The sequence below is a fragment of the Falco cherrug genome, chromosome 4 (genome assembly GCF_023634085.1).
Source record: "Falco cherrug isolate bFalChe1 chromosome 4, bFalChe1.pri, whole genome shotgun sequence".
Taxonomy (NCBI): domain Eukaryota; kingdom Metazoa; phylum Chordata; class Aves; order Falconiformes; family Falconidae; genus Falco; species Falco cherrug.
The window spans coordinates 52666248-52679484 of NC_073700.1; the positions used below are offsets into that span (position 1 = coordinate 52666248).

Sequence of the window (13237 nt, forward strand, 5' to 3'; positions counted from 1 at the left end):
CCTTCATCTTCCCCCAGCTTTATATGCTAGGCATGACATCATATAGTATGGAACATCCCTTTGGTCAGCTGGGGTCAGCTGTCCCGGCTGTCCCCCCTGCTGACTTGTGCCCCCCAGCCTGCTCGCTGGTGGGGTGGAGTGAGGAGCAGAAAAGCCCTTGGCTCTGTGTGAGTACCACTCAGCAATAAATAAAACATCCCTGAATTTTCAACACTGTTTCCAGCAAAAATCCAAAGCATAGCTCCATACTAGCTACCATGAAGAAAATTAATTCTATCCCAGCCCAAACCAGCACACTTGGGGAGGAAGGAGGGATGTGTTCAACCTCTGCTGCAAGGCTTGAACTCCTGGGGAAGCATTATATGAACTGAGTTTTTTGCAGTACATTTGCCACTTGTGCTGCATGGAGTGTTGTATCAAGTAAAACTAGCCTCGGTATATCAAATTAACTAAAATCTAAGAAAACAGGGGAAAAAACATAATTTGTTTTTTATTGGATTCCAGAGGGGAGAGATACATAGGGACATGGCTCGACGATCACAAACATGGCCAAGGCATTGTAGTAACCCAGTCAGGTGTCTGCTATCAAAGGACATTTCAAGCTGATAAAATGGTGGTAAGTACACATTTTCAGTGGACTCTGTAGATCAGTGGGATGTGGAATTCTCCATCAAAAGCAAGCGTAAGATTTCACTTTGTAATTAATCTTTGAGGGAAAACAGAAAGCAAGAAAACTTAAGCACTGATACTTTACCATAATAATATTTTTGAAGAACAAGACCTAGGTTAAGTCTTCTTCTTATCACCTTCCTGAGGTCCAGCTAAGGACCAGGTGTAAGACTGGTCATTTCTCCTTACTCATGCTAAGACACCTTATAGGTCTGGCTGTTTGGCTGACCATTAGGTCACAATTACAGACAAGAACTCATATGTAAAGTGCTGCACAGTTATATAAGATACTACATCTATCTTAAAGATCATTAAGACTTTACTTTTCCAATGTGAGCTTACCTATGACAAGTTGGCTGTCCAGTTCATTGAAGGTTTAGATGTTGGTGGGGAAAGCAAAAAGGATTGGCATCGCTAGACCTGGCTTGGAAATAAAAGCATTTCTTCTCATGAAAAATACGCACTTAAAAAAACAAACAACCCCTTCCCCTCTCACCAAATTAGGACAAAATGTTTAGCATGGAAACTTTGTCAGAATGCCTTTCCATAAAACCTCCATCTGCGGGGAACCAAAATAAAGCTGCCTTTTGGTTTGCCAGCTGCCAGAGGTTCCTTTAACTTCACAAGGCTTCCAGGTGGGGAGCAGTCACTTTGGTTTTCCTAGTGGAAAATTGGTATGGCCAAGAAGCTTCCCTTGGAAACCTTTTATTTTTGCCAGAAAGGGCACTTTCCATCAAGAAAACCATTCCAGCGGAAAATGTGTTACAGCTCTAAAAGTGACCACATTTTCTGGCTGGTATGGGTACGTATGAACCTTTGGGCCCAAACCACGGGCTAAACCCCAAGAATCTTTCCCAATTGGTGTAGATGATCCTGTGTCTGTTCCGCATCTTGGTGCTCCTTCTCTGAAATGTGTGCTGCTGTAAGCAGCCTTGGGAGCTGGGAGGTAATGGAACAAGTCATTTAATGAATGCTGTAGGAGCAGCTCATTAAAGCCCCGTTGACTGCACAGCAAGGGACAAAACTAATTCTACATAGCAGCTGCCTTTGTCTTTTTTCTTAATCGTGTTGCAAAGTGACACAATTGGCTGCAGTCACCTAAAGGTCATAGGATTAGGAGGACCATGAGTTTGACCCATATGACAGTTCTTGGTGATAGTTCCTAGAACAGGAGCCTGCTTTTTGTTCCTTCTTCTAAGGAAATGAATGACTAGGACTGCTGCAAACCTCCTGAGCACCCAGGAATCCTCTGTGCAGTGACACATAACGGGTTATCTCTGGGGCACCTCCCTGCTTTGCTCTTGAGCATTGCGATGGCTTTCATATTGGGCTTTCAAAAAGGTTCTCAGAATCTGCAGCCTATAAATAGTCCAAGCCAGTGGCTGTTTCTAAATGAATTTGAGCAGATAGAAAGTTAATGCCTTGAATTCACTGCTTCTGCTTTCAAATGAAGGGTTCTGGGATTCTGCTCTTGGAAGATGACTCAGTCTATGAAGGGAACTTCACGGAAGATCTAACATTTGTCGGAAAGGTGAGCACTTCCTTCATCTCAGCCTTTCTATACAGTTGTTTGCTTTACAGAAGGGCTGCTGGATTAATCTTCAAAGTTCACACCCTCCCACTCCACTTCCCTTAGGCCCTCAGAAAATAACGTTTTCCTGCTTTTTGTATTTTATTTTTTTTTTTCTATTGTCACTCTCTTTCACAGAAGGAAGGCTGCAGCTGAAAGACTTCAAGTAGCTGGGGGCTTTGTGCATTGTTTTGGTTTTTACTGTTTACACTGAGCATTTTTTTTTATTTTTTTATTTTTTGTGGGGCATTTTTGGCTGTGCTTCTCAGCTGCAGTTGGGATGCTTTAATTTTCTTAGAATAAATGTTTCAGCCTTTGTAGTGGTTGGGAACACAGGAAATGATGTATAAACCAGATGGAGTTGCAGTACCAGCACTGCACTAATGTAACCAAGATGTTAACACAGCTGAGCAATTTTGGAAGCTTAATTTTACAATCTGGACACTTCACTGACACATTCAACATTTTGTGGTTGATCTTTAACAGAGATATCTGGTCAAAGTGTTCATAAAGTGCCCCATTGCAGGGAAAACTAGTCCTCCAGCTCGTTACAGAAATCCATGATGAGTCCGAGAGGAAGTGCATGGTTTTATCAGGCTGAGGGGATGTCAAAATAGACAATTGGTAATGATTGCGAATGAGCCCTGTCATTTACTGACTTGTCATGGGAGGAAGAGTTTGTCATCATCATTTTCAGCCAGAAGACTTGGGATGGGTTTTGCAGAGACTGATTATAGTGCTTAGATACTTCTTCCTCCAAAATTAATATTTAGTTTTAGTGGTTAGTCTAGAAAAATCTGTTCTTTATCTAAAGATGGAGTGCCTCCTGCCATTAGCAATGAGGATTTCAGGCTCGTATTCAAAGCCAGACTAGTTACGATATTGTTTAGCTTTGGCTTTGATTTAGTTAAACCCTTTAATTTTGAGTCAAGCTACTGCATGTCTTCTGTATTTGCCTCAGAGAGTTTAAGGTTTGTCTTGGTAGCAGCAAACATTTTGAAAGCATTTATGGTGAAGATCATATGATTCCCCCTACCTGTGAGGCCAAACTTGCTTGTGGTTTTAACAAGCAGAGGAAAAACAGAGGAGAAATTGAAGTTTCATGTGTTCGCTCTAGGTTAGAAATAACTACTGTCAGATTTCAGCCAGAAGATTTTATAACTCAGAGAAGATACTGCATATTTGTAAAGTATAATGCAAATGCTTTACTCGGCAATTGTGGCAGTCTTTCCCCTCCAGAATCCTGGATGTCACTCAACAGCAAGGGCTGTCTGCAGTGACTGCCACCACAACGGATGTCACTCAACAGCAAGGGCTGTCTGCAGTGACTGCCACCACAACGGCTCTGTGGCTTTGGATGCTGAGGGTGTGCACCTCTGTGATGGAAGAGCCATTTTAGGAGCTGGCTCTGTTGAAAAGAGAATTTGAGATCGTGGTCCAGCTTGTTTCCTCTCCCTAATGAGATCTTGGCAGAACAACCCTTTATTTCTCTGTTGCAGGGAAAGCTGTCATTTGCCAATGGCTTCATTTTGGAGGGAACCTTCACTAACAAATCAGGCCAGGGCCTCCAGACGCACGGCATCCTGAACACGTCGAGCGAGCAGCTGGAAGACAGGATAACCAAAGCGTGAGCAACAAGAGCTGACTTCTCGGCGCATAGCATGTGTTTTGACTCTACCTAGAGGGGTACTGGCTCAGTCCCTACAGGGATTAAGGCAGTCCTTGCTGAAAAAGTTGATCTAAAACTGGTCCATATGCAAGGGTAGAAGGAGGAAAGGAGAGCAGTTTGTTATATAACATTAATGCCACATAAGAAGCAGGAAAACAGATGTTCTACTCCCATTCTGCCACCATCTACCCAGAGATATTCCCATCCTCAGACTGGAGAGATTTTTGAAGGCTTAACATTTTCAGTGATTTGTGCATGTGCATGCACACACACACGTTTCTGTGTATACACGCAGACCGGTGTGAAGCTGTACAGGCAAAGCTGGGCTGCTGAAATGCATCACTTGCTGCATTCCTGTCCCTCTGTGCTACTGCAGGAATACTACCAGCTGATATTGTAGAGGTAGGAAAGCTACCAAGAAGTGATGCAAGGTGCACGAAGCTCTGAAAAGCTTGAGCTGGAGCTATGTGGAGGAAGGCTGTGGAGCCAGGACCAGAGCTTCACGGGGTGCTGACGCTGCTTTGGCAGGCAATGGTTCAAACGCAGGGCAGGAGTACCTGATCTAAAGCTATGAGGCCACATCCTCTGCTATAGACTCTTATCCTCGGGGGTTAACCTTGCAAAGAAAGGGATGCTGTGGCTGCCAGGCTGGAGGATCTGTGTTCAGCCAGTTTGACCCAAATGAGGGAGTCCCAGTGGGAAAGGCAGCTGCCTGCCCTCTGAGGGCAATTCCTCTTGCAAAACCCAGTTCAATTAATTTCTAGTCCATCAGAGTATCTTGCTGCAGAAACAGCTCCTGTGTTTTTCAGACAGCAATAGCTACTGGTGGTGGTTGCTCAAGTGTCTTCTTGCTATCAGTCTCTTCCGCAGGCTTTCAGTTCAAATAAATAGTCTGTATTTAGAAACATCCATGAATGGAGCAGAAAGCTTGTGATAGTTCACCAGCAAATATTGAGATTATTGATGTTCCATGCACCAGGAGTTTTTCTTCACCCAAAGTACCTCGTTGTCAGGACAACAGACTTGAGTTGCTTTTCATTGAATTACCAGTTAGGCAGTGCCATCTTCCTCTGCTCCCACAGTTCTTATGTTACTATCTGATTCCGGACAGCCTTCCGTATTTGAAGGTGAAGTCTGAAATAATTGAGGAGGGATGCAGAAAAGCCTAGTGCCATGTTATGTTTTGCAGTCAGTTGGGCCTTGAGGAGTTCCCAGTGGAGAAGAGATGGAAGGGAATCTATGACCAGTTCCTGGAGTTCATTCATTCTGGCTGCAAGGAAGAAACAGAGGAGTCTTTCACAGGGTTCCATATACAAACAAGCAAGGAGCTGCGGAAATCTCAGGAATACCTCTTCTGCCAAAGGTATGAGTACTGCATGCCCTCACTGCAACAGAGGATGACAGTTGTGCGGAGAGGATGGTGGTTTATGCTAGGGTGTGCTACATGATAAGTTAATAACCCAAGCATTATACAATTATTCCTGCTTTTGAGACAAGAGGATGAATTTTAAGCCTGAATTTAAGGTTGTGCTGTTGAAACGGATTCTTATCAGTGAAAATTTGAATGGGATTCATTTGATTAAATGTAAGCACCTACTTGTGACCCAGTCCTCGCTGGCTGCTCTTGTATTTGAGGGAAACCTAGCTGACTTCATCAGCTGATGCAGAGCAAACTCACCTCCCCTTAAGAAAGTATCTAAAATAGGTCAGAGAAGTATATGGCATGTGCAGGATGCAACCCAGGCCAGTTGTAAGGGGAGCCGAAGGCGATGAATTTAGATAGTCATAGGTGTTGTGAGCCAGTGGAACAGTTCGATTGAAAAGGGTAAAGAAAAATTCATTTGTTCCAATAGCCTTATTGTCCCCTTGGAATCTACCGGCAATACTGATTTGGATTTATCCCAGTGCTTTGTTGTGTAGTTTTCCGTCTTCACCTCTCATCTTTTCAGAGGGACTGAGGATGTATCCTGGAGGAGAGAAGATATTCTTGAAGAGCTTGCCCAGCACCAGGGACTGGAGTCACTGCACAGTTATTTAGAGAAGGTAAAGTTTAAAACCACAGTGATCCATGTCTGCCCACCAGACACAGTTACAGGTGGTAGTAGCTTTCTGTCAGCACATATAACATTGCCAGTGACTTCGAGAGCCTTCTGTAAATTATGTGTGAATGCCTATGCTTGTGAAGAAGACTGTTATCCTTCACGCTTTTTGGACACTCATTTTGTGTACAGTTGTACAAGGCCAGGAAGTAATAATTTGGCTCACTCTTGGTTCTCAAGCTGTGTCAGGGAATAACCAGCCGCTGGAGATGATTAAGAAACTCCCATGCACTCTCGGTGGTTGTTTTTCACTCAGCCAGCCTTCCCCTGAAGCACCCTTTGCTCTTTCTCTTCTAAATATCACAGGGAAATCTCTTCGCAACAGCAATTCTACCAAGCATATTTCTGCTCGATCCTGGGAGGAGAATGGGCTTGTGGCAGCAAAAATAGACAAAAGTTATAGTTGATTACCTCTAGGCTTGTTCTCCTTTGCTGACAAGAGAAGGTTGGGTGGCCATTCAGTGTTATCCTCTACTAATGGCAAGGGTTGACTTGTAAAATTTAATTTTCCTCTATCGTGCAGGCATTGAAGTCTTCCCTGCACCCACTGGGAAAGCTGCTGAAGGCCTTGACGATAGCTTTTCAGGCAACATATTCTGGGATTGGGGCCAACAGACACCTGCTGACTATGGCACAAGAGGAAGTCAAGTACTATGCAAAGAAAATATGGGAGTTTTACCAGTAAGTGAAGCACGCTGAGTCCTTCCAGTGGGTCTGGGCATAGAGGGCTTGTGGAGTAGATCATCAGGATCACTTGTAAGGTGACGGGGCTGCTTTATTTCACACCCTATTTCTTGACACAGTTACTTCAGAATGGTGCCAGATAGTTATTTGCAGTAACTGAGGTCATACGGACCTAGAAAACCTTTACTATGCCCACTGCTCAGTACCTGACCCAGGGGCTGTAATGTGATGGAGTCTCACTGAGTTATGGCAGCTCAGGGAGCTGTTGCCCGTAATAAGACTTCATTTGGGCAAGCACAAATATGAACAAGAAACCTCACTAAGTAACAAAGACAGCAAAGTACATCAGAGCACACAACAGTGGTGTTTGATATCCGTGTTTGAATGATAAACAGTTTGAGTTTAATATCTCAGCTCCACCGGAGTCGAGGCTGTGCGGTGTGAGTGCATTGCTGAGGCTCGGCTGCTGTGGGTAGTGACTCTAAACCAAGGTGGTTTGCTTGTGTGGTTGTGCCTGTGGGTAAACAAGGACGAGATCAAGGCATGATTGGGGTCCTGTTGCTGTTTGGATAGTTTAAGAGAAGATGCCCCAGTAGGCAGAGGTGGGGAACTCTGCCCCTAGCTGCACTGAGGGTGCCTTAACAATAAGAGGTTGGATAAAAGCTCTGCTATTATCAGTGTAGCCTTGTATGCTCGAGGAAGGCTGCCAGCTCTATGGCGAGAGGTTTGTCCGTCCCAGAGAAGTCTGAGAACAGCAGCAGAGCTGATGGGAACGAGTCAGATTTGATTCAGTTCATCAGAGCTTTGTCCATGAACAGGACAACGGGGCTGACAACCTGAGCGTTGGTTCACGTAAAGGTTCTGAGCTCAGCGCACACCTTGGAAAGCTGCTTCACGTCTCCAGACCTTTCACATGCAGGGTGGGGAGGGAGACCCCCCTCACTGTGCTGTGCCTCTGGCTCGGTTTCCTAGGCTGATACTTCTACACCAAAAAAAAAAAAAAGGCAACGTCTCCCTAATCCCCATGTTAAGATTATGAAATTTTGGCTTGGAAATATCAAGACAAACTCGAGCTACTTTTCAGAGTATAAACATCCTCTAATGTTCATAGATGGATTAGAGAATTGGTTGGTGTGACAGGTCCTGAAACCTCATGTCCCTTGAGTGAGAATACAAGGAGGTGGTGTTCAATGCAGACCACAGTTAGGATCTCCAGAGTTACCACCCTAATCTTCAGAAGCCATAGAGATTTTTGAAACATTTATTCATTCCTGGCATCTTCTGCTCGTAATGGAGAAAGCCCTCAGACAGCAAAACTCGAACATCAGCACAACAGCAGCAATTATTACGGAGAGCTTTACTAACATCACACTTGATGGTGGGACAGCTGAGCTCCCCACTTGAGAATAACAAATTACCTTAAAAAAAAAAAGGAGAGAGGGAACTAAAGCTTGGTTCTGCTGCTTTTTTAGGGGTTTGCTCCATTTGGCACTGGAACAGAAAGGCCAACTATCTGCAAAGTGTGTGGATGGAGATACGAGGTATGTGTCACCACTAGTTGTTTAATTTTAAGCTGCCAGGACATATGGTGTGTCTTCTAAAACACATTAAGTGCTGAACTGATTGTATTTTCTGTGTGAGTCAGGTTCAGTGCCCACACTTCTCCAAGCACAAACCTTTCAGTAGTTCTGTTTGAAGCATGAGAGCAACTTCTTCTGATCATGTTCTGTAGCAGAATCAAGCGATGAGTTGGAGGTGTGTGTGGTGCACGGCCTTGTGAGATTACTCACACCAGCTACTGTGCAGTAGCATGGTTGTGTGTGAGAGAGCGGTCCCAGGACTACCACCTGCTTTGCATGAGTCACAGGAACTTATTCATTGCGGGGAAGGTGACTTCCATGCCAGCACTGAGAGAAAGGCAGGCCTGGAAACAGGGAGTACAGTGTGGGAAATGTAGAAGACATGTGGGTGGTAGAAGACATGATGTTCCTAGAAATAAGAAGGTAGGAATAATTGTGGGATCCCAGGTTTAGGGTTTTTTGGGGGTGGGAAGAAGCATCTTTGCTCAGCTGTCCCTGTTTGGTCTGGATTTTTCTTTGCTGTGATCTGCAGCAATCCCCACATGGGCTGAATGAAGCCAAGAGGTTGGTGGAATGGTAAGCAGCTGGAAAAGGGGTTTAGCTGAATTTATTTGGTCTTTGTCCCGTAAGAAATAACAAGTGGTCTGCTGAAACAGTGCAGAAAGATCAGCTGGAGATCAGTCTCTGATGCTCCTGGTTTCTTGCAGTGACCAAGGAGAACTTGTGGAGAAACAGTACCCTGTCCTGTCCTACAGCGTAAGATGCACTTGCATCTTCAGCTTGTGGGCACATGCATGAGTGTTATATAGGTCACTACTGCCCAGCCGTGACATTGAACTCAGATGTGGGGGAAGGAGGGGGGAACAAGGAGAACACCTTGCAGCCTCAGGAGCTGCCTCTTCCATTCTGTGCTGTGGGGCTCTCAGGCACCTCAGGGGATGTAGGTCTCACTGTAGGACTCCGCTTTGCTTTGCTCTGCCATAGTGACCAGAACGCCCGCAGTGTGGTCCTGCCGCTGATCTTGCCCTGCTTCTACCCTGAGCTTTTCATGCTCTACATGCTCTATCATGAAAGAGAAGATGACCTCTACTGCCAAGGCATTGTGGACCTAAGTCTGTTTCCTGACATCAAGCTGCTCGAGTTTCTGGATGTGCAGAAGTAAGTGACATTTTTTTTCATCCCAGCATGTAACCCCATGACCCCAGCTCGGAAGGTGGCAGCCAGGGAGAGCTCTGGTGGCACAGGACACACACCCTGCTCCTGGGTCCACCACTGGCTGTAGGACTGCAGTTTTTCCTAGTCTGCCAAACGAAGTCCTGTGGTGGAGTGCCTGCGACACTGTCTGGGAGGACAACATTGACTAGTGGAGAGCTGCTATCATCTATACTAATTTTCATTTTTGTGTAGCAAAAATCTTGTTTTCTAGCTCAGCACGCAAATGGTTTGCTCCAACTTGGGATCAATCAGATAGTTTATAAATGTGTCTTAGAAAGGGCTACAGTCCATCCAATGTACCTGCTCTAACAATGTAGCCATGCAGTCTCAAGTCAGGGGAAAGGCTGTGGAGCCAGATGTTTCCTTCATCCATTCCTGCAGCTAGATCCATCTTTGGAAGTGATATGTGAGGACCAATGATTAGAACTCAAGAGGCATGTGAGCTTTTCCAGCACAGCGTCATCTGAAGCTGAAGGACTTAAGCAGGGTGGAAGGAGACCCAGTCTCAACTGGGCAATTTGATTCAATCTAGACTCAGTGAGAGGAACTGAAAGTGCCAAAACTCTCCATTGATTATTACAGGAGCATCTGTGAGTAAAATGAACGCTACACTCAGGTTAATGACCCTAAGCAATTAGCTCTACCTGTGGCACTGTATGAAGAGGAGTGAACTCAGCCTTATGCACCTACAAGACTAGCATCACCTTCAACAAAGAGATAAAAACAGTCAAAACTTAGGTGGGAGTTAAGATGTGGACATCTGCTTTCTAAATCTCCTCTCTGTGATCTCCTTTCAGACACCTCTGGCCTCTGAAAGATCTCACACTGACAACCAACCAGGTAAGAACACTCAGAGCTAGCTTTGGTGTGCCAGCGAGATGGCACTGGGGCTACACGTTGGTGCTGGCTAATGATGGAGTGTCACCTCAGTAACCACAGGGCAGACTGCACTCAGAAATCAGAACTTAATGACACATGTTGATTAGTTATGATCTGTAGCTACTGCACGTGAATTTCCACGGATAGGAATATGAGGTCTGCATAGGATTGCTTTGTAATGCTCTGCTCTGTTTCAAGGTCATCTGTGTTCAGAGTGGCACTGTAGACATCCAAGTGCGTTCAGAGGGGCACTGTCTACAACAGCTTTATTTTGCCTTCCTTTATGGGCAGCAAACATGCTTATTTTGGGTCCAGCGCTGAGGAGCCATGTGGTGCCTCTCAGAGAGATGCTCCTGCAGAGGCACAGCTCCTTGTCTCCCTTTCAGAGGCGGTCCCTTATCAAAGACAAGTGTTTCCTGTCTGCCACCGAGTGTCTGCAGAAACTGATGTAAGTCACTGTCCACAACCTCTGACTGACAACCATGGTTTTTCTGTTTTCTGGGAGATGCCATAAATTTACACCTGTTTGCAAAAGCATTTCTGGGTCAGCCTGCAAGATTATTTAAAGAAAAGTGGGGTTTTATTGTGATATTTCTGTTTAAAAGAAATAGTAACTTCTACAGAATCCCCCCCCCCTCCAAAAAAAAGTAATAATGAAGACAGCATCAATTCTGTGTAAACAAAACCCTCCCCTGGCTAATATCTCCCCTTAATTTCACAGAGATATTCCTACACAACATCTGACTTTGATGAAATGGAGTTCACTCAGCTTGGTTTATTGGCTTGAAGTCCAGCCTAGGGGATGGTGTTGCAGTGACAAGTGGGAAGTTAAAGGGGAGCAGGGAAGTGTTGTGGGATCCATCAGACAGGAGCTATCAGGTCCCTAAGTAAAGTAGTCCTGGTGAGAATCAATGTGGCTTCTCCTCTGAGGAAGGCAGCACAGGCTACGTGTACCTTTGCAGGACATTATGGGCAGAAAACCCAACCGCATAGATCTGACAGCTGTATTAGCCCCTTGATAGAACTACTTGAAGTGATTCGACCCATGCTCTTCAGCTTTCATTTGAGGGACTGTGACTCAGGTGAGTCCTGTCTAAAATGAAAGATTGACACGAGGGTGAGCAGGTCATACTCAGGATTTGGGAAGGCTCGAGGCCCATCTGGATAATGTTACACCCAGGTGATGCCTCCTGGCACAAACTTGTTGACTCCTTTTTGGTGCAGCCATTTGAGCTGATTGATGGACTTTTTTTGTAGTATGACAGTCTGCTCTGAATTTTTTTAATTTTTTTTTTTCAGTTCTGCTGCTTTATTTCTTTAGCTGTGTAGTGGAAGCATCTTTGACATGGCTGTTTTCATACCGACAGTACCACGGTGGATCCCCGGGAAAAGCTAGTGATCCTCCAGAATACGTATGAGGAGATAGAGACCACAGTGTCCCGGGTGGTGGAGAAGGACTACAAGCTCCCCATGGACGACCTGTTGCCCTTACTGATGTATGTTGTATCCCGAGCAAAGTAAGTGGAAACTTTTCATTTCCCAGTCACGTTGTTGTGTGATACCTCAATCGGAGAAAGAACAGCCACGTTTCCAGGCTAAATAGTTTAAATGAAAAACTGGGGTTTACTGGGGTTGGAGTTTAAACATGCTTTTCCCTGAGGTGTATTTCTGTGTGCTACTGTCTGCCAGCTGTGGTGTGATGGTGTTGGCCATGACTGCAAGGAGCTAGGGACTTCCTGAATGTCCCCCTCTTAGCCAAGAGGATTGTTCCGGGATGTCATGGGAAATGCAGTCTTACCTGCACCTCAGATTACTGTAGAAAACAGGGACATGAAGCCTTTGAAGGCTGATGGTTGATGTCTTCAAGGCATCATCTATGCATCACACATCTTTGATTTTCCATTCTCAATGGGGCACTGTGACTCAGTTTGGAGGCGAGGAAGGTCTTGAACACTAACCATGTCAAAAAGGCTCTGTCTGTGCTGCCTTCAGTCTCACTGCAGGAACTCCTGCTTACATCCAGGAGAATTAAATGACTACTTTTTTTTGGTTTGGTTTTTTTTTTTTTTTTCTCCTGGCAAATTTACCTTGACGGACTTCCTGTACATCCTTGGTCTACAAAAAACGGGGTGAAATGTTCAAACTTGTGGCCATGAAATCCAGAAGTTTGGGATTTAGTGAGGATTTTTTCCGTTTTTTCTTCTTTTCTTCCTCCCTGCAGTCATATTGCATGATGCAGGTTTGTTTGCTGAGTAGCTTTCTCAACTGTAGATGAGAGAGGAGGGGAATAAGAGAGACTGTGAAAAGTGAAGGCATTGACATTTTCTTATGATTGAGCATCTTTGCTGAGATCCAGTCATGCTGGGTACCTTAAGGACTCAGCTTCCACAAGATCAAGGTGATGCCCAAGGAATCGTTAATGGAGTTCCAGAGCCATGCCTCCTTCTCCCCATAATCTAATTTCAAACATGTGCCCACAAACACCAGGGCGCAGAGATTTATTCTAGTTGCAACTTTTTTTTTCTTATTTTTTTTCTTTTTTCCCTAGAATACAGCACTTGGGAGCTGAAATCCATCTGATCAGAGACTTGATGGACCCCACCAATCAAGGAGGACTGTACGACTTTCTGTTAACAGCACTGGAGGTAAGGAAATGTTTTCAGCAGTGACAGCTGCAAGCTGCATTAGCCTTTCTTGAATAGTAGATATATATATATACTGATGTGCTATACTTATTTAATTTTAGAGGGCTTCTTATATGCCTAGCACAGGAGGTTATTTTCCTTCTAGTCTAGACAATATGCTTATCACTCATTTATAACGTGTAGATTTAATCCTGCCTTTGGGGAGAATGCACTTTGTGTGCAAGACA

At 44.8% G+C, this 13237-nt stretch overlaps 1 protein-coding gene across 4 annotated transcripts in view; it reads left to right on the forward strand.

Annotated features, from left to right (window-relative positions):
- Positions 1-13237, forward strand: part of ALS2CL (ALS2 C-terminal like) — a 48615-nt gene that overhangs the window by 33991 nt on the left and 1387 nt on the right. For all 4 annotated transcript variants that reach the window (XM_027809792.2, XM_014282473.3, XM_005442329.4 and 1 more), the window contains 12 exons: positions 505-616; positions 2123-2200; positions 3739-3866; positions 5098-5271; positions 5858-5951; positions 6531-6688; positions 8164-8232; positions 9256-9429; positions 10284-10326; positions 10752-10813; positions 11733-11882; positions 12914-13010. In XM_027809792.2, the coding sequence (XP_027665593.1) occupies positions 505-616; positions 2123-2200; positions 3739-3866; positions 5098-5271; positions 5858-5951; positions 6531-6688; positions 8164-8232; positions 9256-9429; positions 10284-10326; positions 10752-10813; positions 11733-11882; positions 12914-13010 (1339 nt within the window). The remainder of the gene's footprint in view (positions 1-504; positions 617-2122; positions 2201-3738; positions 3867-5097; positions 5272-5857; positions 5952-6530; positions 6689-8163; positions 8233-9255; positions 9430-10283; positions 10327-10751; positions 10814-11732; positions 11883-12913; positions 13011-13237) is intronic.